At 40.0% G+C, this 22,651-nt stretch overlaps 1 protein-coding gene across 1 annotated transcript in view; it reads left to right on the forward strand.

The window, feature by feature from the left end:
* Positions 1 to 22,651, forward strand: part of LRP5 (LDL receptor related protein 5) — a 150,830-nt gene that overhangs the window by 113,548 nt on the left and 14,631 nt on the right. The window contains exons 8-17 of the mRNA XM_056851004.1: positions 1,406 to 1,622; positions 6,562 to 6,851; positions 7,862 to 8,088; positions 8,537 to 8,721; positions 10,073 to 10,396; positions 11,914 to 12,116; positions 14,166 to 14,377; positions 15,031 to 15,221; positions 18,072 to 18,281; positions 21,827 to 21,952. Of these exons, the coding sequence (XP_056706982.1) occupies positions 1,406 to 1,622; positions 6,562 to 6,851; positions 7,862 to 8,088; positions 8,537 to 8,721; positions 10,073 to 10,396; positions 11,914 to 12,116; positions 14,166 to 14,377; positions 15,031 to 15,221; positions 18,072 to 18,281; positions 21,827 to 21,952 (2,185 nt within the window). The remainder of the gene's footprint in view (positions 1 to 1,405; positions 1,623 to 6,561; positions 6,852 to 7,861; positions 8,089 to 8,536; positions 8,722 to 10,072; positions 10,397 to 11,913; positions 12,117 to 14,165; positions 14,378 to 15,030; positions 15,222 to 18,071; positions 18,282 to 21,826; positions 21,953 to 22,651) is intronic.

Below are 22,651 nucleotides of genomic sequence, written 5' to 3' on the forward strand. Positions count from 1 at the left end.
AGAGAACAATTACATTAAAACAATAACAAACCAATTTAATAGTAAAACAATACAGCCTATCATCTAATAATAAATCAACATAGGAATCTTGCACAGTCCATAAAAACACAATCAAAATTATCATACAGAGAAAATGTAAAATAATGCAAGACACAGAAGTTCATAGTAACATGCTAAAATAGCCAACAGAAAGGTGAGAGGGACCTTAGTTAAAAACCCATAGCAAATACAAATCTTTTGAGCTGGTGCTTAAATAATAACTGTAGGCACTTAGCAGACCTCCAAAAGAAAACAGTTTCATAAGTAGGATGCCACCACCAAAAAAGCCCCCTCTGGTTGTTATATGTCTTGCCTCTTTGGACAGGGGCACAGGGAACAAGGTGTAGGACAAAGATTTCAATTGAAAGTATGGGAGGAGGTTATCCTTCAGTACCCTGGACCCAAGCCTTGTAGGCCTTCAAAGGTAAAGACTAGCAAGCCAGGCTTGCGTAGTAGTGTGAGTGCTGAATTAGGATCTGGGAGACCCAGGTTCAAATTCTCACTCTGCTATGGAATCTTGCTGGGTAACCTTGGGCCAGTCACACTCTCTCACCCTAGCCTACCTGGTAGAGATGTTGTGAGAATAAAATGGAAGAGGGGAGAATGTTTGTAAGCTACTTGGGTCCTCACTGGGAAGAAGAGCAGGGCACAGATTGCTAAATGAACTTTGAACTGTTCTGGGAAGCAGGTAGGCAGTCAATACAGGTTGTTCAGTACGAGAGCGATAATCCCAATATGCAATCTCCAACAGCATCCTCAGTGTCACATTTTGAACAAATTCAAGTTTATGGACAGTATTCAGAGGCAGCCGCTCTTACAGTGTATTGAAGTAATCTAACCTGGATGTAGAAAAGAGCAAGAGTCCAGTAGCACCTTAAATACTTATCAAAACTCACTTCTTCAGATCCTTCGTAACCTGGATATAATAATGGATTAACGTGGCCAAATCGTGTTCATCTTACGAAATTTATTGGAAGTGAGTTCTAGACTAATAAAGGGAAGTAGTAACTGTACTCGGTGCACAGCTAATGTATAGAAGATTCTGATACAAGGTACAGTGATGGCAGCAAACCTTGGTGGCTTTTAAAAGGATTAGACAAATAAGTAGAGGATAAGTTCTGAATTGCTATTAAACTCTTTTAGCTAAATAGAACCTCTGTGTACAGAGCCATCTGGGTGTCACGTACTGGGGAGAGCAGGCAGTCTGTTTCATGTCTTGCTTGTAGACCTTCCAGTAGGATCTGGGCAAGTGCTTCTGTAAACAGAGTAACACTACGTGTGGACCTTAGGTTTCTTCAGCATGTAAATTCTTATGTTCCTCCAAACTGTCATTACAATCTGGAATGTTTTCTTTTCACACCTGCAGGTAATAAACATGGATGGCACCATGAGAAAAACTCTTATAGAAGATAAGCTTCCACATATATTTGGGTTTACTTTACTCGGAGACTACATCTATTGGACAGACTGGCAGAGGCGAAGCATTGAAAGAGTTCATAAAATCCGAGCAAGTAGGGACATAATCATCGATCAGTTGCCAGACTTGATGGGCCTTAAAGCAGTAAGCGTCACCAAAGCAGTTGGTAAGCAAAAGGGAACCTGAAATTAATTCGCACTGTGTTTCAAAACTGTTTTTGTTACAAAGTGTTAGTGTCTGTCTACCCTTGTTACAGGAAACGATCTTGAATGTTTAACAAACTGCTAAATGGAAAAATCACACCTATGTTAGTCTTCCTGGAAAGTGTTCAGAGAGCTACCAATTATCCAAATTCTATCTCTCTAGTACTGCTCATAAAGCTATAGTCTTGAGCAGAAATAAAGGAATAAAAATGCCTTATTTAGTGTTGTTCTTTTGGTATTTAATTATTGCCCCTATAAATTTTGCCACAGAGTAACAGAATCGTTTGTATCTGATAGTAGCCATGTCACCTGCGCCCTCGTACTGCCAGATGCCTCATTGGACCTTTCCATATTTTAAAACAAAGGATTAATTAAACTAGCCCTCAGCTCATTAAATATATGACACTCCATGATCATATGTTCTATAGTTTCAACTTTATGTGAGCATCTACATGTTCTGTTTGACTATGGCACTTTTTAATATCTGCCCTCCAAAACTGCCGAAGGAAGAGCATTCATTCTTGCCAAAGTAAAAGCTCTTCTGAGTTTTGGCATTGTCAGGTGATAGAAATATTTCAGCAGTTGCATCGGAAGGGCGATACCCAAAAAAGAAGCCGAACAAACCCTGCGAGCTCTAACAAATGTACCGTTAGAGTCCAATTCCTTTACTTGCATTTTGATTAGCCTAATTATTTCTTTAGTATCTGTAGACTTTACCGTGTCATTTGTAATTCCTAGACATTTCATTTTCTTTTCCAATAAATAATCCCATTGGCGAATGTGAGCATCTGCCTGTACAAGTCCAAGTAAAGTAGGCCTCCCCACAGATTTTAAGATCTTAACTTTCCAAAGGAATGCTTTTATCCATGCCTTAGCCTCCATTGATGATTTACCCAATTCATCTCTCAACGCTATGCCCGAGACACATCTAAGAGTAGCCAGTAAGAATTGGGAAAAGTTATGCTGAATGCAGCCCACTCTCTCAGAGACAGCACCAATCCAAATTTCCACACCTTACAAAAACTGATGTGAGACCTTGGCATTATATACCTTTAAAGCCGAGGGGACAAATTTGCCTCCTGCTGTATAAAAGTATTTTACAATTCTCCTCCCGGCTTTCAAAGCATTATTCCCCACCAGGTCCATATGTGATTTCCATGTGAAGGATGCGTCAAAATGGATTCCCAAGTATTTGAATGGAATAACCTGTTCCATAGATAGGCCTGCTATATGCCATCTAAAGATTTTCCTTCTTTTCCTTTTACTAAATATCAGAACCTTAGATTTTGCTACATTAATAGACAGATCTTCATGGTTAAACTATCCAAATTATTCTTTTCTGAATTGTGGCTTAAAACTGAGTGCCTATGAAGAAATTAAAAGGGATAGGGGGGAGTAAGCAGAATATGGAGATTAGGGTTTGTTTTGAAAAACAAGATTTATACTCTGGTTAGGAAACTTATTATGAACCTTAACTATCAGAGTACTAGATTTAGAGCATGTTGTGTTTGCTCTTCTCAATATTTTGGTATTTCCCTTCCCAAAAAAAGTCTGACATATGCATATTATTTGACTATCCCTCAACAAGCCAAGACCTTCTGTCTGGTTAGGTTAAATGCTGATCCTTCTCAGGTTTACCTGGGTAGGATTGTGAATATTCCGTATTCTGAACTACTTGGTCCATTCCCTTTAGCTAAGACTGATACCTCTTTTCATATTCTTCTTGAGTGTCCACTTTATGAGGATCTCAGAGCTCTTTTTATTACCCCCTTTTTAGCTTGTCATTCTGAATTTTCAGTCTTGGCTGCTTCAGATTTTTACTATGTGATAAAAAAAAACCCCAAATGACTTCATTTATAGCCAATATTTTCCAGTCCTTTCATCCTTTAAGTTATAACTGGGGCTATGCATATCAATAAACCCGAACTGAAAATAAACCCAAAAAAGGCCTTTTCGGCTTTTTTCGGGTTTAATTTAACCCAAATATTGAAACTGGGAATAAAGCCAAAGTCAGATAGCCATTCGCCAAATCAGCTGAATAGGTATTCAGCTTTTTTTGGCTTCAGATTTCCCCAGGCTATTTCCTATAGTAATTTTTTAATGAGCTCTGGGGGAGGCCTTTTTTTTTTTTGAAAGGCCTCCCCCAAATTTTGCACAGTTCCCAAATTTTGCACAGTTATAGCCCATTGCAAGCATTCATGGGAAACTGAGCGTTCGCGTGATTCTTTCGTGAGCAAGCAGCCATTACAAATTCAAATTTCAATACCTTTATTGGCATACCATCAAGCAGTCAAAATATGAAATATTACAGAATATGAAAAGTAGGTGCTTTTAAAATTCTCCTGTGGGAGGCATTTTTTGAGGTGGAGTCACCCAATTCGCAGTGTAGCTGCAAGGGACTCTCCTTGCATGAACCCTAAAGTTTGGTAAAGTTTAGGTTAGGGGGTCCATTTTATGGGGTCCAAGGGGTTGACCCCCTTCTCCATAGAAAAGCACTGTAAACTTTACTATGCTTTTCTATGGGGGGGGGGAAGAACCCCTTCGGAACCCCATAAAAATGGCCCCCTTGACCCAGTCTTCACCAAAGTTCAGGGTTCATGCAAGCAGAGTCCCTTGAAGCTACCCTGAAAATTTGGGAACTCTGTGGGAAAATGCCCCCTCAGAAGCTTTGAAAAAAATCCCCATAGACTAAAATGGGCCCGAATTTTTCCAGTAAACCCAGAAATAAAGCTGAATACACCTTTCTTTACCAGTATGGGTATTTGGCTTTTTCCAGGTTTACCAAAAAAAAAAAAAAATCAGTCCGAATAAATCTGAACCTGAAATTTACTGATTTTTTTTTGCACAACCCTAGTTATAACTATTTTTGCTGCTCAAGCAACAAAGGAAAGGAAAAAGAAAGGAAATGGTTTGTTTTGCTCTTCTCCTATCACATAAATGAAAGGACCTAGGGATGTTACTGCTGTGTTCAGGAGCTCTCAGGATCTGATACCAGGTTTCTTGGCTGTGCATGGTCTGAATCTGTGATTATCCTAAATCAGTTGAGACTCTTCTATGATAGGTATGGGATTGAAGGGGAAAGGTGAACAAGCTCCCTCCAGCCCTGAACCATGATACTCTTACTTGGCTTAAGGAAAGCAAGTGGCCAGTAACTTGCTTAATCTTCAGCCATTAAGATATGTAATTTGGGCAAAGGCTTGTGCCTCTGTGCTGCTCTCTGCAGCTGTTGATTTTCACTAGCAGTAGAAGATGGAAAGCATGCGATTTGGGTCATATGGAAGGAAGCGGGGGGTGGGCTGTCATTCTGCTCTCCTGTGATTTGGGGATCTATTGTTGGGAGTAGTACTATCAACCTTTCCCCCAACCTTACTGTATGCCCATTCCTTTGGGTTGTTACAAATAGACTGGATAAGATGCCACTTCATCCCCGCTCAATCTGTGACCAAAACAATTGCACAGTTTTAGTTGTAGATTTTTTGACTTTATAAGGTAGTAGTTTTTCAGAGGAGTGCTGAAGAGCACTGACAATTTTTTCTTTTCTTTTCCATGCTACCTAGGTATGTTCTGAGGTAAAACATGAATATTTTGTAGTGCATTCTTGCAAATAAGAGAATGTGATTTTTTAAAAACATTAAATTCATATCCCCTCTTTCTGACCTCTTCATGGCAAAATGCATGAATTATTTGCTTCAAATCCCATTATGCGCTTTTGACCTATTGTTATGTCTAGGAAGGCTTTCGGTTTAATTATGATGTCTGAAAGGAGCAATCGTTCACACCCTTCTTGTCTGCAAGTAGAAAGTTCCACACTGTATACTTATGAAATCTTGTCTCCTGTTTTTCTTCAGCTGAGCTCATGCCTCTCCAACTCCTTGCTCCCACAAAGAGACAATAGTTTTACCCCCTAATTGGGGTCTTGTTACATTATTTCTTTTTTATTACCTTCAGTTTCTAGTCTGGTCAACCTTCAGTCTGCGCTTATCCTGCTTGCTATATCAGCATTTCCTTATGGATATTGTCTGTTGCTCACAGTCTTGTCAACGTCTTTATCCATGATGATGCAGTATTAAATGCTCAGGTAGCAGACAGGAGAATATGAGCAGAATCTTGAGAGGTGGCTTAGAAACAAAGCCATATACGATCAGGCCCTCTGATTCCCTTGTTTGTGGATTGTCCCAGACCTCTCAGAAAACACCGTCTACAGCTCCTTTTGTCAGACACAATACCAAATTTATCTGTTAGTATGGCTAGATTTGCCTGGCTGGCAACTAAAATAAGACAAAATGCACTTAAGGCTCTAGAATAGCCAATCTATAATTAGAATCTCTACTATTTTATGTATACTTTGGAGGATTTTATCCCTTTATTTCAGTTTTTCAATCTCCACTTCATCTTTATCTTTTTACCAGGTCATAACTATTTATGTATATATTTAATTACAATTTTTTGGGATATTTGATGGTCTATGACTACAAATAAAGTCTGATTCTGATTATAAACAAAGCAATATAATGAAATGGAGCTTCCTAGTCTCTAGTACAGTGTATTTCTCATTGCTGTCCACCCCCTGTCTTAACACTTCAGCATAAATTCATGCTTCACCACTACAGAGTGAAGTGATCATAGAGTTCGTAGGACTCATGCTTTAGCTGCTGCTCAGTACCAGCAGTCAAGCATGAGTGATATAAATATCGGTTGGGCGGGGGAGGGACTTATATTGGGCGGGGGAGGGACTTTCTGTCATTCAGAATAATGCTCAAGACAAATTTGTACTGCGATAGGGTCTGTTTTGGGCACTTTGGCGTGATTATGTTCTCTTCTAACCCTACCCCAATGTCCTTGGTGAACATAATCCCATCCTAGCCAGAACATTTTTCTTCAAAGGACTGCTTTATTTTCCAGGAACAAATTTGTGTGCTCAGAACAATGGAGGGTGCAGCCACCTGTGTTTCTTCACACCTCAGGAGTGCAGATGTGCCTGCCCCATTGGGTTGGAGTTGCTTAGTGATATGAAGACTTGCATTATTCCGGAAGCCTTCCTTGTCTTCACCAGCAGAGCGGCCATTCATAGGATTTCTCTTGAAACAAACAATAACGACGTAGCTATTCCTCTTACTGGTGTCAAAGAAGCTTCTGCTCTTGATTTTGACGTGTCTGACAACAGAATCTATTGGACAGATATTAGTCTAAAGGTATTCATGGCATTTTAACCAGACAGGTTGTTTTTGTTAACTGGCTAAACAGCTAGTTTCAGTATGCTGTATTCAGAGAAATAATATGATGATGCATAAAATTGTTCTGTGCATTTTACAAAATGAAACGTGTTTGCAATGAGTCAGTTTCATATGCACAGTGAAATCAATAGGAATAGATAGTTTGGAAAGCGTGCTTCACAGACTATGCAGCTATACAGTGTGTTGGATCCAGTAATCTCTGGCAGCACAGATGTTTGGTGCCTTTTCCTCTCACCGACAATCTCATCTTGATTCCAGAAAAGATGATTCATGGGGGTCACAGGACCTGCATAGACTAAATGTGGTTGGGGGGGGGGGCTGCAAAATTGCTCCTCACTCTTATGCAAGTATAACTCCACTGTCAGAAGAGTGGGGGCAACTATACCCCCGTCTGCCTCCTCTGTGTCAAATACATGTACGCATTTATTTATTTTTGTTTGTTTGTTTATATCCTGCTTTTCTCCCCACAGTTGGGACTCAAAGTGACTTAGCACATTGTTCTCCCATCCATTCTCTCACAACAACCTTGTGAGGTAGGCCAGGAATTAGAGTTTGTGATGGGCCCAAGGTTATCCAGTGAGCTTCCATGGTAGAAGTGGGGATTTGAACCTTGAGTCGCCCAGGGTCCTAGTCCTCCACTCTACTATACCACACTGGCTCTCCCTGACCTGCGTGGCTATTAGTCTACACAAGTCCCACAATCCTGGAAATGAACTTTCCTAGAGTTGGAAGAGATTGCTGGTGGAAAGGATATATGGCACAGGTCTGTATCCTTCAGTGCCTTCCACTGTTCTGTTGCTAGATCCAACCCCATGTCCACAAATTTCTATTGTTAGAAAAAAACGAGTGCTCTCTGTGGGATTAGTTTCTGAATGTGAATGTTTCTCTCTTGTTATAAATAACCTTTAGTAAATCTTTTGGTTTATGTTCCTGAATGCTTGTCATATTTCTCCAAAATGATTTTCTAGACAATAAGCCGGGCTTTCATGAATGGAAGTGCTGTTGAGCATGTGATTGAATTTGGACTGGATTACCCTGAAGGAATGGCAGTAGACTGGATGGGGAAAAACCTTTATTGGGCAGATACTGGAACTAATAGAATTGAAGTGGCACGCCTGGATGGCCTGTACCGGCAAGTTCTTGTGTGGAAGGATTTAGACAACCCGAGATCTTTGGCCCTTGACCCATCTAAAGGGTAAGGAAGGTTTGTGTTCTCGTTCAGTGTAGTGTCACTGGACCATTGATAGGCAGCGGGTCTAGAACAGAGGCCCTGCTAATTGCATATTTTTATAATATATAGTTTAAATTTGGGCATTTAATTTAATGAAAGGAGAAAATTTCCGGATACATTCTGGAAATCTCTTAGCCAGTTTGGCCGCTAGTCCGCCTCAACCTCGCAAGAATCCTCCAGGGCTTTGAAATATTCAATAAAAGTTAAGATATATAGCCCTTCTGCATAGTAAAGGAGGGACCGTGTAATTTCAGTTAGTAATGTTATTTATTAAGCATGTCAAGTTCACTCTTAGAAAAGTTACCTTTTTACGTACCTGAGTGCATGTAAGCAGAGGACCAGAATGGCTAAGCAACGTTGTCTTTAAAAGGATCACTTTTTATACTGGCTTCTGTTTCATTTTCAATTCCAGATACATGTACTGGACAGAATGGGGAGGCAAACCAAAGATTGTTCGGGCTTACATGGATGGGACAAACAGTATCACTCTAGTGGATAAAGTTGGACGCGCCAACGATCTCACTATTGATTATGAAGATCAAAGACTTTATTGGACTGACCTGGACACGAGCATGATTGAATCATCAAATATGCTAGGTACACCACTAGTTAGAAAATATCAAAATGTAATATACAGATGACACCTATAAAACTGAACGGGTGAATACTAATCCAAGAATTTAATGAGTCGAAAGGTGAAGTTCCCTGCTTTGTCACTAATTTGTCTGTTGACTGTGTGGCAGAGTAAGAACAGCTGTAGTTATATGAGCATGTTTAGGGTGGGTCTGGACTCGCACATTCCCTTACAATACAACAAACAAATGAAAAATTGCTTTTGTGCCAAACCATGGTGGGTTACATCTGAACCATCTACTAGTGTAACTGAAGGTTTCTCTCTCTGAGGCTTAGAGGACATCTTATCAGCGGGTTTTGTCCTTCCTATGCTCAGGGAGAGGCAGGATTTTATCCTGGCATGGTTTAATTAGCCAGTAAAGGCAAGCACCTATTTTGTAAGTGGTGGCCTTCCTATTCCCCAGGATGTCAAGCTGGGAGACAGATCTGAAGCTGTCCTTGTTGTATCAACAAGAGAATGCTTCTGAGGCCTTGAACAAAAGACCTGTGTTAAACCAAGCATCTACTTTGGACTGGATAGGAGAAACTAGCCAAAGTGTCATAATGATCAAATCCTATTCGGTGGGTTATGATCTAGGTGTTGATAGACCCCAAACCATTTGAAATAATTGGACTAGAAGAGATTCTGCTAATAAGTTGGCGGTAGTGAAGAAAACTCTTTGCCACTAGTGCCACTACCACAGGCCTTCAAATGCTATTCTTCCATACCATTTCTTATCCCATAGTTCACTTGTGAATTAAGGGGCTGAAATTATCTAGGTTGGTGGAGACACCAGGGATCCCGGATGGCTTGGCATTCCAGGACTCAACAAGGGATTGTATCAAGTTGTCAAAGAATGGCATTTGTAGAGGAAGGTGAACTGCCTTCTGGGAAATCTTTGTCTGATAGTAGCATTTAACTTGAATGCTAGCTCTGGGCTACTGAGTCCCAAACTGTCACACAAGTTAACTTTGAAGGGCTGAAGGAATATTCAAGGGAAAGTCCTGTATGAATAGTGTTAGTGTAGCATATGTGACCTCTCTTTCTAATTCATGACTAGAGTATTTCTCCTCTAAAATAATATAGGCTGTTGTCCAACAATCAATGTTGCTGTGCAAGCTTCTTTGAAAAGAATAGGAATTTAGCAAAGAATTGGTGCTGGATGACCTGCATCTGTAATGGATGAACGTAACTCTCCATGTTATCAAATTAGGCGTGCTGTGTTTGGAAAACAATATATGAATTGCAGAGAATAAGCGAACTTTTTATCACTTTGTCTACCAAGTTGCAATTATCATGTCTGTTAACATGATAATACGTGGTCATCTTTTTCAGGGCAAGAACGGGAAATAATAGCAGATGATCTACCTCATCCTTTTGGGCTAACTCAGTACAGTGACTTCATCTATTGGACAGATTGGAACCTTCACAGTATAGAAAGAGCAGATAAGACAAATGGGAAGAACCGTACACTGATTCAGGGGCGTTTAGATTTTGTGATGGACATCCTGGTCTTCCATTCTTCACGACAGGACGGCTTGAATGATTGCATGCAAAACAATGGGCACTGTGGACAGCTGTGCCTTGCCATACCAAATGGCTATAGATGTGGATGTGCATCTCACTATACCTTGGAACCCAACAGCCGGAACTGCAGTTGTATGTCTTTTTCTTTCTTACAGTTCTCTTAAGCACTCGCGGTTGTTTGTTGATGGTATGCCTTTTAAGTCCTAGGTTTTCACAGCTATAGAGTATGTACACACACAGTGTCAGTGAGTATGCGTTTTCATTTTGAATCTCTGGGAGAGATTCACAGCCAGTGCTTCCAGTAGCAGATGAAGCAAATCTTGGGATCGTACACTGTCTTTTGTTCATGTGGAACTGTTCCTCCACCAACTGTAACAAATCCCTCATCCTAGTAATAAAGGGCATGATGGTAGCAAGGCAGAAGACTGGGGAGGGGGAGAGACAAGGAAAGCAGAGGCTGGCAGAAATATCAAATCAGTGTCACCTTTATAGATTATTATTGCCTAGAGGAGCTGGGCAGGTCTAACACCTTCTATCCATGCAGAACTTGCCTGATAGGACTGGGGTGACTTCTTCATTTTCACGCCCCCATTTACAAAAGATTGTTTTCAGCTTTTATGTAGTTGTATCAGTAAGAGAGTGTGCACTTCTGACGATTTGTTATTTCTCTGGGGCTCGGGGCTGATACTGTTTAGACTGAGAAGCACTTTTATTGTAGCTGAGTCCTACCAACCAAACTGCAAAGTTTTGTGATTTAATCTCAGCTGTTATACATTGGGGAGGTTTCCAAAAGCCTGACTTGGGGATTTGGAATAACTTCAGCTTCATTGTTTGGAGGGGGGGAAATGTCTGAAAGAACAAGCCGGAAAGAGAGAGAGAGCTCTCTACTTTGTTCATTTATCAGGATTCTAAAATTGGCGTTATAGTTTTAGAGGTTGGCTTGGTTTGTAGAAGTAAAAATAACGTTGTTTTTGTTGTAATAAACATTTTCTTATAGCAGGGAAATAATACTTAATACCTAACACGGGCAACAAGTTAAAAACATTATGAGAAGGCTAAAGAGTTTTTATTTTCTACATGGTGTAAGAATAGAGCTGCAGAGAGTTCTAGCAATCCTCTCTGCTCAGATGGAGCTAGCCAGACGGGACTGCAGCTGTTTTGTTTCTATCAAGCCCTCTGAAAACGAGACCAGACAGCAACATTGTGTGGTGGATTGCACCCCAAGTCTGAAACATGGAATGTTAAGTGAACATGTCTTGCATATTTTTCATTTCATAAAAGAAAATGGGAAGGTTTTCAAGCTTTAACTATACGGTTGTGTGAAATAGAAAGGAAAGGTTACTAAGAGGAGGGATACAGTATTTAACTTTTAAAAATCATACTGGAAGTACACTGTAAGAATTATACTTTCCACATTGAAGGCACTGCATAAACAATAGCAATAATAATAAAACCTTCACACTCAAAAGCTATTAAAAATTGAATTGCTTTAAAGGTTTAAACTGTTCAGTTGTGCAGTACAAGTAGAAAAAAATCTCCAAAAATTTAATATTTTTACCAATACAGTTCTTTGTCCTACCAGGTTTTTTCCCCACTAAACATGGTGTCCTTATATTTTTAGGTAATGATTATTCTTTTTATATTTCTAGCACCCAGCAGTTTCCTGCTGTTTAGTCAGAAGTCTGCAATTAGTCGAATGATACCAGATGACCAGCAGAGCCCAGATATCATCCTTCCTATTCATGGTTTAAGAAATGTCAAGGCTATCGATTATGATCCCTTGGATAAATTGATCTATTGGGTAGATGGACGGCAGAATATTATTAAAAGAGCCAAAGATGATGGCACTCAGGCAAGTTTTTTTTATCCCTATGCGTGTCTGTGTGTGTTTGTAGAATGGGCCTATATCATATTACTTATGCATACTATTTAAAACTATATTTTAGGAAGTCTCAGATTATGTACCTGTGCTTGTACTCTGTTTTTGCTTCTGTCATGAAAAATAAAGCTTCTGTCACCAACAGCTGGTGACATAATCTGTCTCCCTTTCTGTTCCCCCTCTTCCACTAAAATTTCTTAAATATCATTGTTGGGTAAAATAAGAAGTGATTAGGTTAGTTCCCTCTTAAAAGTTTAAAACTTTTAACAACACTGGAAGAGGCTGTAGATGGGAAGTAAGTACAGGCCTCCAGCCTCTTCAGCAAACAGTGGTGCAGGGGGCAATTTTACTGACTGTGTGGTATTTTAATTTGGAGGGACTGTTTCACTTTTTGATGTGAAAACCATTGTCAGTCCAGTCTTTTGAAGAAAAGCAGGAAATAAATATTTCAAATGAGTAAATGATGAACGTTGGAACTGTAACACTTAAACTTTGTTAAGGCCGTTTCAGAGGGTAGCAGCCGTGTTGGTCTGCAGGATCTGACGAAGAGAGCATAGACTTGAAAGCTTATACCTCAAAAATCTTGTTGGTCTGTAAGGTGCTGCTGTACTCAAATCTAGCTTGGTTAAGGCAGGCAGGGAGTGCTTGCTCTGAGGAGGGGCTGAGGGAAGGGAGGCCACGATCCTGTCGCCAGTTCCTAATGTTAGTATGATGGTTAAGAGGACCTTTGCACTAATTCCCTGTCGTGATTCTTCTGAATATACTGACTAGTCGTACAAAAATTTTGTTTAAAGCCCTGCAGATTTTCAAAACGATTGTTTATATTGGACAAACACTTAGCCATTTGAAATGCAAAGTGCCAAATGGGGCACCATAGTTGACACTGGACCAAAATGGTGTTGTGCCAGTCTGCCCCTTACGTGGGATCTGAGTTATATTTCCAGTATTTTCTTTTGTCTCCTAGATCCATCAATGTGTTGCAAACAGCTCCATGTCTTACAAACAAGTAAAGAGAAAAATATGCCATCTAGGCTAATGTGATTAGTTTTCTTCAGGATTTTTCTTACTAGTTAATGAAGTATTGTTTGTAGTAAGGAAAGGCCTTGTAATGTCAGGCCTGCTCTTTGAGGGATGCCAAGCGTTAATTGCTTAAGTAGCTTCCCATTAGTGGCCCTTCCTAGGTGCAAATTACAACAGAGACCACTTATTATGATGCAGCTTGTTGTACAGCATAGGCTAAAAGAGTTTCAGTGTTTGAAGAAGTACCTCCTCAGGACATTTTGGTTTCTAAGTTTGCAGTTTTTTATTGTTCACTGGGTAATTTTTGCTACCTTTATATTCCAATTAATTCTGTTAATTAGCGTTTTCAGAACATTGTTGTTCATCTTCGGATATGACATTTCCATGAATGTGTTTTTTTTCCTGAGATGATAGGGAAAGGGATAGGCCTGTAACGTAGACATCATTATATAATAACAAGGTTTTGTTTGTTTACACTAAAACTGTTCTGATAATTTTTCAAACCATTCTTGGATCAAAGGAATTAGATTACTTGCATCATTTAATAAGCAGCAATGAACAACAAGCTATATTTAATACAGGCATTGTATGTGTATGTTCACTATAATTACCTATTTCTACTTTTTTATTAGTAAGAGGTATTATATTTAGCTGATCAGGGAGCAAATTATTGTAAAAGACTTTTAACACAAAATCAGCAAGTGATAAGTGTCATGTTTGAAGAGACCATGACCTTTCATCTTGCATAGAAGGAAATGCCATCTTTCCTGTAACACATGAGGGATCATCTACAAACATGGTTTTTTCCTCCTTCAAACATAGAGTTTGTACAAGCTTCTTCAGATTTACTTGGTTTAATCACATTAACATTAATTGATTTAATAAATCAACTTTAATCCTATGACATCTCTATTTTTAGATGTGCCTTGTAGTTTCTTTTTATTTGTACTCTGATCTCTCGCGTGGGCTTACGTTTGTCATTAATTTTTTTTGCTCTCACAGCCTTTCACAATCATGAGTACTCCCAACCAAAGCCAAAATCCAGAGAAGCAGCCGCACGACCTGAGTATTGATATTTACAGCCATACTTTGTACTGGACCTGTGAAGCCACAAATACAATCAATGTCCACAGACTTAATGGGGAACAGATTGGGGTGGTGCTGCGGGGAGACCATGATAAACCAAGAGCCATCATTGTAAATGCTGAACGAGGGTAAGAATCCTTCTTCTGTATTTTCTCAAAGAATTTATGGAGCATATCCAGTATCCTTGTCTATATTACTGTAACTTCATGTGGCCTGAAATTAATTTTATTACTCCAGTATCCGATTCTCCATTCTCCCCGAGAAGTATAGCTTAGGTTACATAGAACTTCAAGGTAATCTCCCAAAACTGGCACTGGAGACTGAACCCTATTTAGCTTTAAGAATTTAACAGCCTTCATACCATTTGCTTCAGTCTACTGAATGAGGTATTAATAGTGCACTATTTAGAAGATGTTCAAATTAAGATCTTTATTGGCAAACAAAAAGTTTGAAAACCACTGCTGAGTGGCCACAAAGAAGGCTTGGCTCCAGTAGGGCAAAAACCCTGCCAAATATGCAGTATTTAGCTGTGTAATTGTTTCTCTTAATGTGCAGGCAAGGTTGTTGCTATGGAATTTCCTCTGCTTCAGAGGCTCCTAAAAGAGAAAAATATTGGCCAATTATTCCTGGAAGTTTCACAGTAAAGTCCTGTTTGGGCATAGACTTTCTGGATCTCCTTTCTGGATCTTCCATGGGGAGATGAGATTACAGCAATAGATTTCCTCTTCTTCCCACAAAACTGTGTTTAACTGAAACAGTGCTTGTTCGTACTTCTTATCAGATATATGTATTTCACCAATATCCAAGAACGAGCCCCAAAAATTGAGCGGGCAGCCCTGGATGGAACAGAACGAGAGGTGCTCTTCACTACTGGCTTGCTCCGACCGGTTGCTCTAGTGATTGATAACAAGCTTGGGAAACTCTTTTGGGTGGATGCAGATCTCAAACGAATTGAAAGCTGTGATTTATCAGGTGTGTGTTTTTTTCCAGTTTAAACTATGTAAATATTAGAACAGGAATACTTGTGTGCATTTTAGGATGTTTATTTTTCTATCACGACTTCTACTGAGGCGCAGCTGGTTTCCTCAGGACTAAAGTGACAGATTCCATTTGTCTGGGGCTATTAATTCATTAATAAGTATTAATGAGTACCCAGCTTGCTGGGGGTAAAGGGAAGATGACTGGGGAAGGCACTGGCAAACCACCCCGCAAACAAAGTCTGCCTAGAAAACGTCGGGATGTGTCGTCTCCCCATGGGTCAGGAATGACCTGGTGCTTGCACACGGGACCTTTACCTTTTATTAATTCATTGTAACATAATTTGGTGATAACATTGGTTGAGGTGGTAATATTTCCCCCCAAATCAGACATTTCATTAACTGGTATAATAAAGTCTAAAACGTGCTGTACAAGCACATAGGTTTCTTAGCAAATTTGCTGCTTTAATTCTTTGCCTATGTTTGTCACTATTTGTATTTTAGGCTGGGAGAGGGATATGGCTATATATCCCTCCCCCAGCCTGTACCCCAGGAACAAAATTGCAGGAGCTCAGTGTGCTGCAGCATCAGGAGGAAGTGGGCAGTTACCACTCCACAAGATCCACTCTGCTATAGCAGATCTTGTTGGATACCAGCCAACAAGCCTGCACCACTCTGAGCAGCTTGTCCAAAACTTGTCCAGACCACTTTTGAGCAACTTGTCAAAAAAATTAGGGAATCAACATTTGCCCTCAAATGGTTATGATTGTGCTAGTGTGAAAGCTGAAAATGAGTACACTCATTATTCATAGTGGCCTAATTATTAGAAACATCTGAAAAGTTAATATTTATACAATTTTCCTTCAAAAGGGTTTGCACAGTGTAGTCCCGACGCAATTTGGGATACTATAAAAGTCTGAAAACAGGCCGCCAACATCTCTACCTCAAAAGCTAGTGTGGTGTAGTGGTTAGTGTCACACTAGGCTCTGGGAGAGCCAGGTTCAAAACCCCACTGCCATAAACCCAGCCATACACTTTCAGCCTAATCTACCTCACAAGGTTGTTGTGAGGATAAAATGGAGGAGAGCAGAATTATGTAAGCTGCTTTGGGTCCCCATTGGGGAGAATGGTGGGGTATAAATGAAAATAATTTTAAAAATACATAAAAGTGAGAAAATAATGTAACTCAGAATATTTCAGCATATTTCAGTATTGAGATGAAAACTAGAATGTAATGTGCATTTTGTCCAGTTCTCACTGATTACAAGAATAATCTGAGAATGGGACACTCATAAACGTAATGTTCAAGCCCTTAGAACGGAATTTTATTTCATAATAAAGGTCACCACAGAGCAAGCCATTTTGTACGTGTGGGCCATGTGTTGCCCTGTGGGAGTTCTGTTTCCCCTTCACATATTTAATGAGGCTTTCATGGTGCAGGGATTTCCAGTAGCAGCCCGGAACATGCATGTGTGTTCCCAAATTGCCAGTTTCATTTACTGTTGCATTAGAAATTTTATACTGGGCAGACTGAGGCAGGCCCTTCCTCTTGTGGATGAGGTGGAGTTTTTTTTTTTTTGCCAATTCCCACCTCGCACTGCAGCCCATTAGCCCCCCCCCCCGATGCTCCAGGCAGCCCGTTGACCCATGGGGGCACAATTTCAGGGAGCCACAGGCAACTGCAATGGCTTTTATTAGCGCCTGGCCGTCCTAAAGAGGGTGTGTGTGTGTGTGTGAAATTCCCCGCCAGATGCTGCTTTGAAAGCGTAAGGCTCATTGAGATGAACACAACAGAGCAAATTGGATCCTTTCACTTTCCATTTTCAGCAACAGCTCATACTAAATGCTTCACGTGAGCATGGTCTCCCGCTAGGTCATATATTACTCATATACTGGCATTGCACACATGGGCTGTTGCACAGAGTAAAAACCCTTTAAAAGTTATGGCTGATTGTGGCTTAGATGTGCCAACCTCCAGGTGGGATATGGGGATCTCCAGTAATTACACCTTACCTCCAGACTACAGAGATCAGTTCCCAGTGGATGCTTTGGAGGGTGGACCCTTTGGCATTGTACCCCACTAAGGTCCCTGTCTTCCTCAGGCTACACCCCAAATCCCTAGGAGTTTCCCAACCTGGATTTGTCAACCCTACGTGCCTCCCACGTAGGGGGAGCTGGCAACCCTAATGTGGCTGCATGGCACATGGGAAGCAACATGCTTAAATTGGCCTGTGCACTCAAGCTAGCTGGCCTGTTTGCAGGATTTTCAGTTTTAGTAAAATAAGCAGTTTCCTACCTACATGGCTCCTAAGTGTGTGTCTTAACACACATTTAGTTAAGTTTAAAACATAGCATGCTTGGAAACATTAAATGAAGAATTACTACTTGGTCTCATCCACTCAAGTGAATCTTATTTTCAAAAGGCCCAGGCTTATAATGAAGAGTGTGTTTATTTTTGTTTTGTTTCTTTCTATTTGCTTCCAGCCTCTTATTGTGTTGTTCCTGCTGTCAATCAGACCAGTTCTCGTCACCCATTCAAATCTAGTATCATATCAGCAACAAAGATTTCCTAAACCTTCCATACATTGCTCTCTTTCTGCACATTCTGGTACTAGTTGGATCTTCTTCTTTGTCATTCCCTGGTTTGCATCCATTTGGTCACTCTTATTCAGATACTGAATAATTGAAAAAGGGATTTTATCCCTTTTGGATCTGTCAACACTCAGAATAATGATTTTGCTAAGCACATAATAGGTAGTTGTTATAGCAATAACTTTTAGAACAGTTCTTTAAAGCCCCTTTTTAAAGATGCATGTTATCAACAAAGGTACCATTTGACTTTCAGGAGCTAACCGTGTGACGCTACAGGACTCCAACATTCTTCAGCCAATGGGGTTGACGGTGTTGGGAAATCATCTCTACTGGATTGACCGTCAACAGCAGATGATAGAAAGAGTTGAGAAAACCAATGGATACAGGAGGACCAGAATACAAGGGCGAATTGCTCACTTGACAGGCATTCATGCAGTGGAAGACATCGACATGGAGGAATTCTGTAAGTTACATTTAAAGCTTTTAACTGTATATGCGTGGGTGGGAGTCTTTTTCCAGATTGTTGACTAAACTCATACGGTCATTTCAAATCCTCTAGAATATTAGCTGCTGCTGTTTGTGTTCTAGTATGTGACTTTTTGTATCTATTTATGTGCCTCGTGGAAGATGATCTTATAAGCAAATGATAGATTTCAATGTTAATTGTGCTAGACTGAGTCTGAGTAAAAAATTTCAGGGGTCAGAAATTATACTCAGCGCTATGTTAAAAGGTATAGAGAAAAGATGCCCAAATGTTTTTTGTTGAGCTTCTTTGTTGGGTCATTTGTAGGGTTGCCAGTCTCCAGGTGGGGCCTGGAGATCTCCTCGAATTGCACTTGATCTCCAGACTACAGAGTTCACCTGGAGAAAATGGCTGCTTTGGAGGATGGACTCTATGGCATTATAACCCACTGACGTGCCTTACCTCCCCAAACCCCACTGTCCCCAGGTCCCACCTCCAACTCTCCAAGAATTTCCCAACTCAGAGTTGGCAACCCTAGACACTTTCCTAGAATTTCTTAAGGACCCTTCCTAGAATTTCATAAGACTGCCATCAGAGCTTGAAAATAGGGCTGTATGAAGCTTCAAGCAGATTTCCACTTGGAGGCCAGATTTGTTTTGCATAAGAAGATTTTACAGCTTGTGGACCTAAATGCTGTTGACTCCTTCAAAATTGTAGAGATCCCAAGGTTCTCTGGTAGTTCAGCTGTCTGCTCCACATCAGTCTCCAAAAAGATACACCCACAACTTGTTCTATTATACCACACTAATTGAGGTTTTTAGCACAGGCACTAACCATAAACTAGGCTGTGAGGTTTCGCTACCAAGCCAGGACATCATCTTATAGAAAGGTAAACATATGTTCATGGATCTTGTAACTAAAACATGTGGTGGATCCTGGTTTTACAGTACTTCATTCTTTATGCATATGGACCACTTGATTTTGCCAGCTAATTCTCATGCATACCAAACAGTGTTTCAGGGGCCACCATTATGTTGCATGACAAATATAAGTCCACCTAAAAATTAATCCGAGAACTGATGCCTTGTTAAGAGAGAATTTTTCTTTTAAAAACAAGGCAAGCACATCTGCAGTTATGCATCCTTGAAAAAGAATTGTGGTTGAGCATGGAATAGCACAGATTTGTCCTTTAAAGCAGAATGTCTGTTATACCCGGACACTTTGGAAAAACCCGTCTGTTTCTTGTCTTCTAGACGTTAGTGATCTAAGCAGTGGCATCTTCAGGATGTGTGTGAAATGTTGGATGTTAAAATTAAAGAGCGGGACCAAAATGAGACAATAGGGAAGTACTAATTTTGCCGGGCTAAATGCCTGGGTGAGCAGGCGGAGAGCAAAAATATAACTGTTTTAGTTGTATATTATCCCCTTCAATAAAATTCCCCCATTCTTGTTGGTATATTTTTATCACAAGTATTGTTGGGTTCAGTCCAAGAGAGGATGTGTGAGCATGAAACAGAAGTAGCTATATTAGGGACCTGGAGCCTTACGCCTTGCATCTATGAATGTTTGAAAGCAGGCCTCGTGGCTTCAGAAGGGAATACTCCCAAGTAAGTGCCCATAGAAGTGTAGCATTGCAACATAATCCTAAACATTTTTACTCAGAAATAAGTACTATTTAAGTGATAGTTAGCATACATGTGCATTAAGGTTGCAAACTGAAATTTGGAATATGTCTTGTTCTTACCTTGGCCACTCACCTGTCTTGTGGGCTTGACTGTGCCACATAAGCTGCCTGTGTGTGCCTCTGTCTATCACACTTGTGTTTCATAGGCTAAAAAAGGCTTCTCAATGATTGTGAACATCATATGGTTAAATCCTGCCACTTTAAGGAGAATAAAAATCTCTGGGGGGTTGTATGTTTTTGCTTATGCACCCTTCTATGCACCCTGCTTATGCACGTGAATCAGTAAATCTGAAATCTTTCGAAATATGAAAAAAGTGCCAGAATACTTCCACGTTTTGGGCTTTCTCTCATGTCACCAATTGTTTGTTCATGCAATAAATGTGCAGTCGAAGCAGGGCTTCTATTGTTGGGATGTTGCATATTCCCGCCAATATTTAGTCACTATGAAAACACTTCTTCTCCCCATTTTGTGCTATTGAGAGGAATATATGGGGTGTATAGTGGCCAGTACCTGGCATAACCATTCAGTAATCTTTAACTGTATACTGTGAAGGTTCTGAATATTCATGTAGCTTCTTTAAAATGTAAGCAACAAACAACCACACACACGCAGAGAATGCTACCTTGCCTAGGAACTAAAACTGATTTTTTTCATCCAAGATTAAGTCTTTGTAGTTTTGGTGCTTGTCTCCTTTGAGAATGGTTTGTTTCTAACAGTGGGTAGCCGTGTTAGTCTGTTTGCAGTAGTCAAAAAGGGCAAGAGTCCAGTAGCACCTTAAAGACTAACAAAAATATTTTCTGGTAGGGTATGAGCTTTCGTGAGCCACAGCTCATACCCTACCAGAAAATATTTTTGTTAGTCTTTAAGGTGCTACTGGACTCTTGTTTCTAACAAACACGATTAAGGCTTTCCCGCAAAGCATACCAACATGCACCGTTCTGTAGGTGTAGAATCTCTTTGTGCTGAGTCTGTGTTAGCACAAGTATAGTGCTAAAGGGAAAATTTAGTATCTTTGTCTCTAAATATCCTTTTTTTAAAAGCCTCGTGTTACCCTTTTTGAACAGTGGCATTTTACTAAGAAAACTGATCCTTAAATTGCCCCTAATCTTTATGGCTGCTGTGGAGTTAATATTTTATTCTTCTGGCACCATAGTTCCAGTTGACAAAGCCACATTGACATTCTAGCTTCCAAAATAGTTGAGCAAAGTCTGTCCCAGGATTCTTCCATCTGTTTGCAGTCTGTATGTTTCCACTGAAACTATCTCTGAGTGGACTATGAAGAATTTTAGGGCATGCCTTCACATGGGCCTTATTGTGATAATTGTGCTGATCCACACTAGTCCAGATGATAGACTGCAAGTTTAGTGGGTTGCACAGTCAACCTGCATAACACATGACACATGATATTTCCTTTTTTGTGCTAAAGCATTAAGCCCAACAGTACAGGAAGTACCAGCATGAATATGCTCATAGAGTAGTTTGAAAAGGAATTACCTCTCAAACCTTCTCTACTTCCGTCACTCCTACTGTAAAGACACTTTCCTTTAACTGAATAATGTTTTACTCATTTAAAAAAAACAGATCCTTAACATTTAAATGTCGTTACACAAAACCAGCTCTAATTTCTAAAGCAATGTTTAGTTTTCCTCCTTTTCTTGTTTGGTTAACTGTCTACCCAAAACCCTATGATCATGGAGTGGCAATTTCATGCAACATGATGAAACACCTTTAAAAAGACTTTGGATTACAATTGTCTTAAGATTTACTATGTTGTGCTTTAAAATATGATGGCTGGTTTTAACAGAATTATTTCCTTCTAAACCTTAAGTAAGCAAAACATGTTTCCTATTTTTTATGCAGCTGCACACCCATGTTCTCGAGATAATGGTGGATGTTCACACATCTGTATAGCAAAAGGAGATGGAACTCCAAGGTGCTCTTGCCCAGTTCACTTGGTTCTTCTACAGAACCTCTTAACATGTGGAGGTAAGTAAACGAAGCAGAAGCTTTCCATGAGTAACATAAGTAGAGTTTCAAAAGTTTCCTTGGTATCAGTATGCAAACTTATTTGGATGGACATTACGTTGTCTTAAGGTAGTCTTCCATGACTAATATACGTGCACTTCAGTACTGTCTGCTTAACTGACTCCTAAACTTCATGCAAACAGGCTTAGCGATGTGATCACACAATGCATAATTCGCTCCTTACTGTCTTTGTTACAGTGCTACATGAAAAGTATTGTATACATGTATTGTGTTAGCAACTGTCTTTGAATTATATGGCAAACCTTTTACATGAACTGTGTGTTTGGACTTGATGTGCAATAAGAGAACTAAGTAGCAAAATGGTAGTGGCAGTATTCTTCATTATTGCTTTTACCCTGCCCTTCAACCAAATTGGTTCTTTGGGTAGCTTCCGAAAAATACAATTATAAAATGACTACAACTCTAATACATTGCTAAAAAGAAAACCAAACCAGTAATTATAAAAAAATAGTTTTAAAATACCAACAGTGAAGCTAAGGGAACATGTTTGGTGTACTGCAGTTTCTTATCCTTCCTGTCTGAAAAGCTCTCCTTCTAATTCTTGTCACGGTTTACCTACTCTTCTGTTGAGTTCGCCGCTGTCCTTTTCTCGCTCTTCCCCAGACTCGGGGGCCTTTGGAAAAGGGCTTTTGACTGTCT

Source organism: Euleptes europaea, chromosome 6 (assembly GCF_029931775.1).
Source record: "Euleptes europaea isolate rEulEur1 chromosome 6, rEulEur1.hap1, whole genome shotgun sequence".
Taxonomy (NCBI): Eukaryota; Metazoa; Chordata; class Lepidosauria; order Squamata; family Sphaerodactylidae; genus Euleptes; species Euleptes europaea.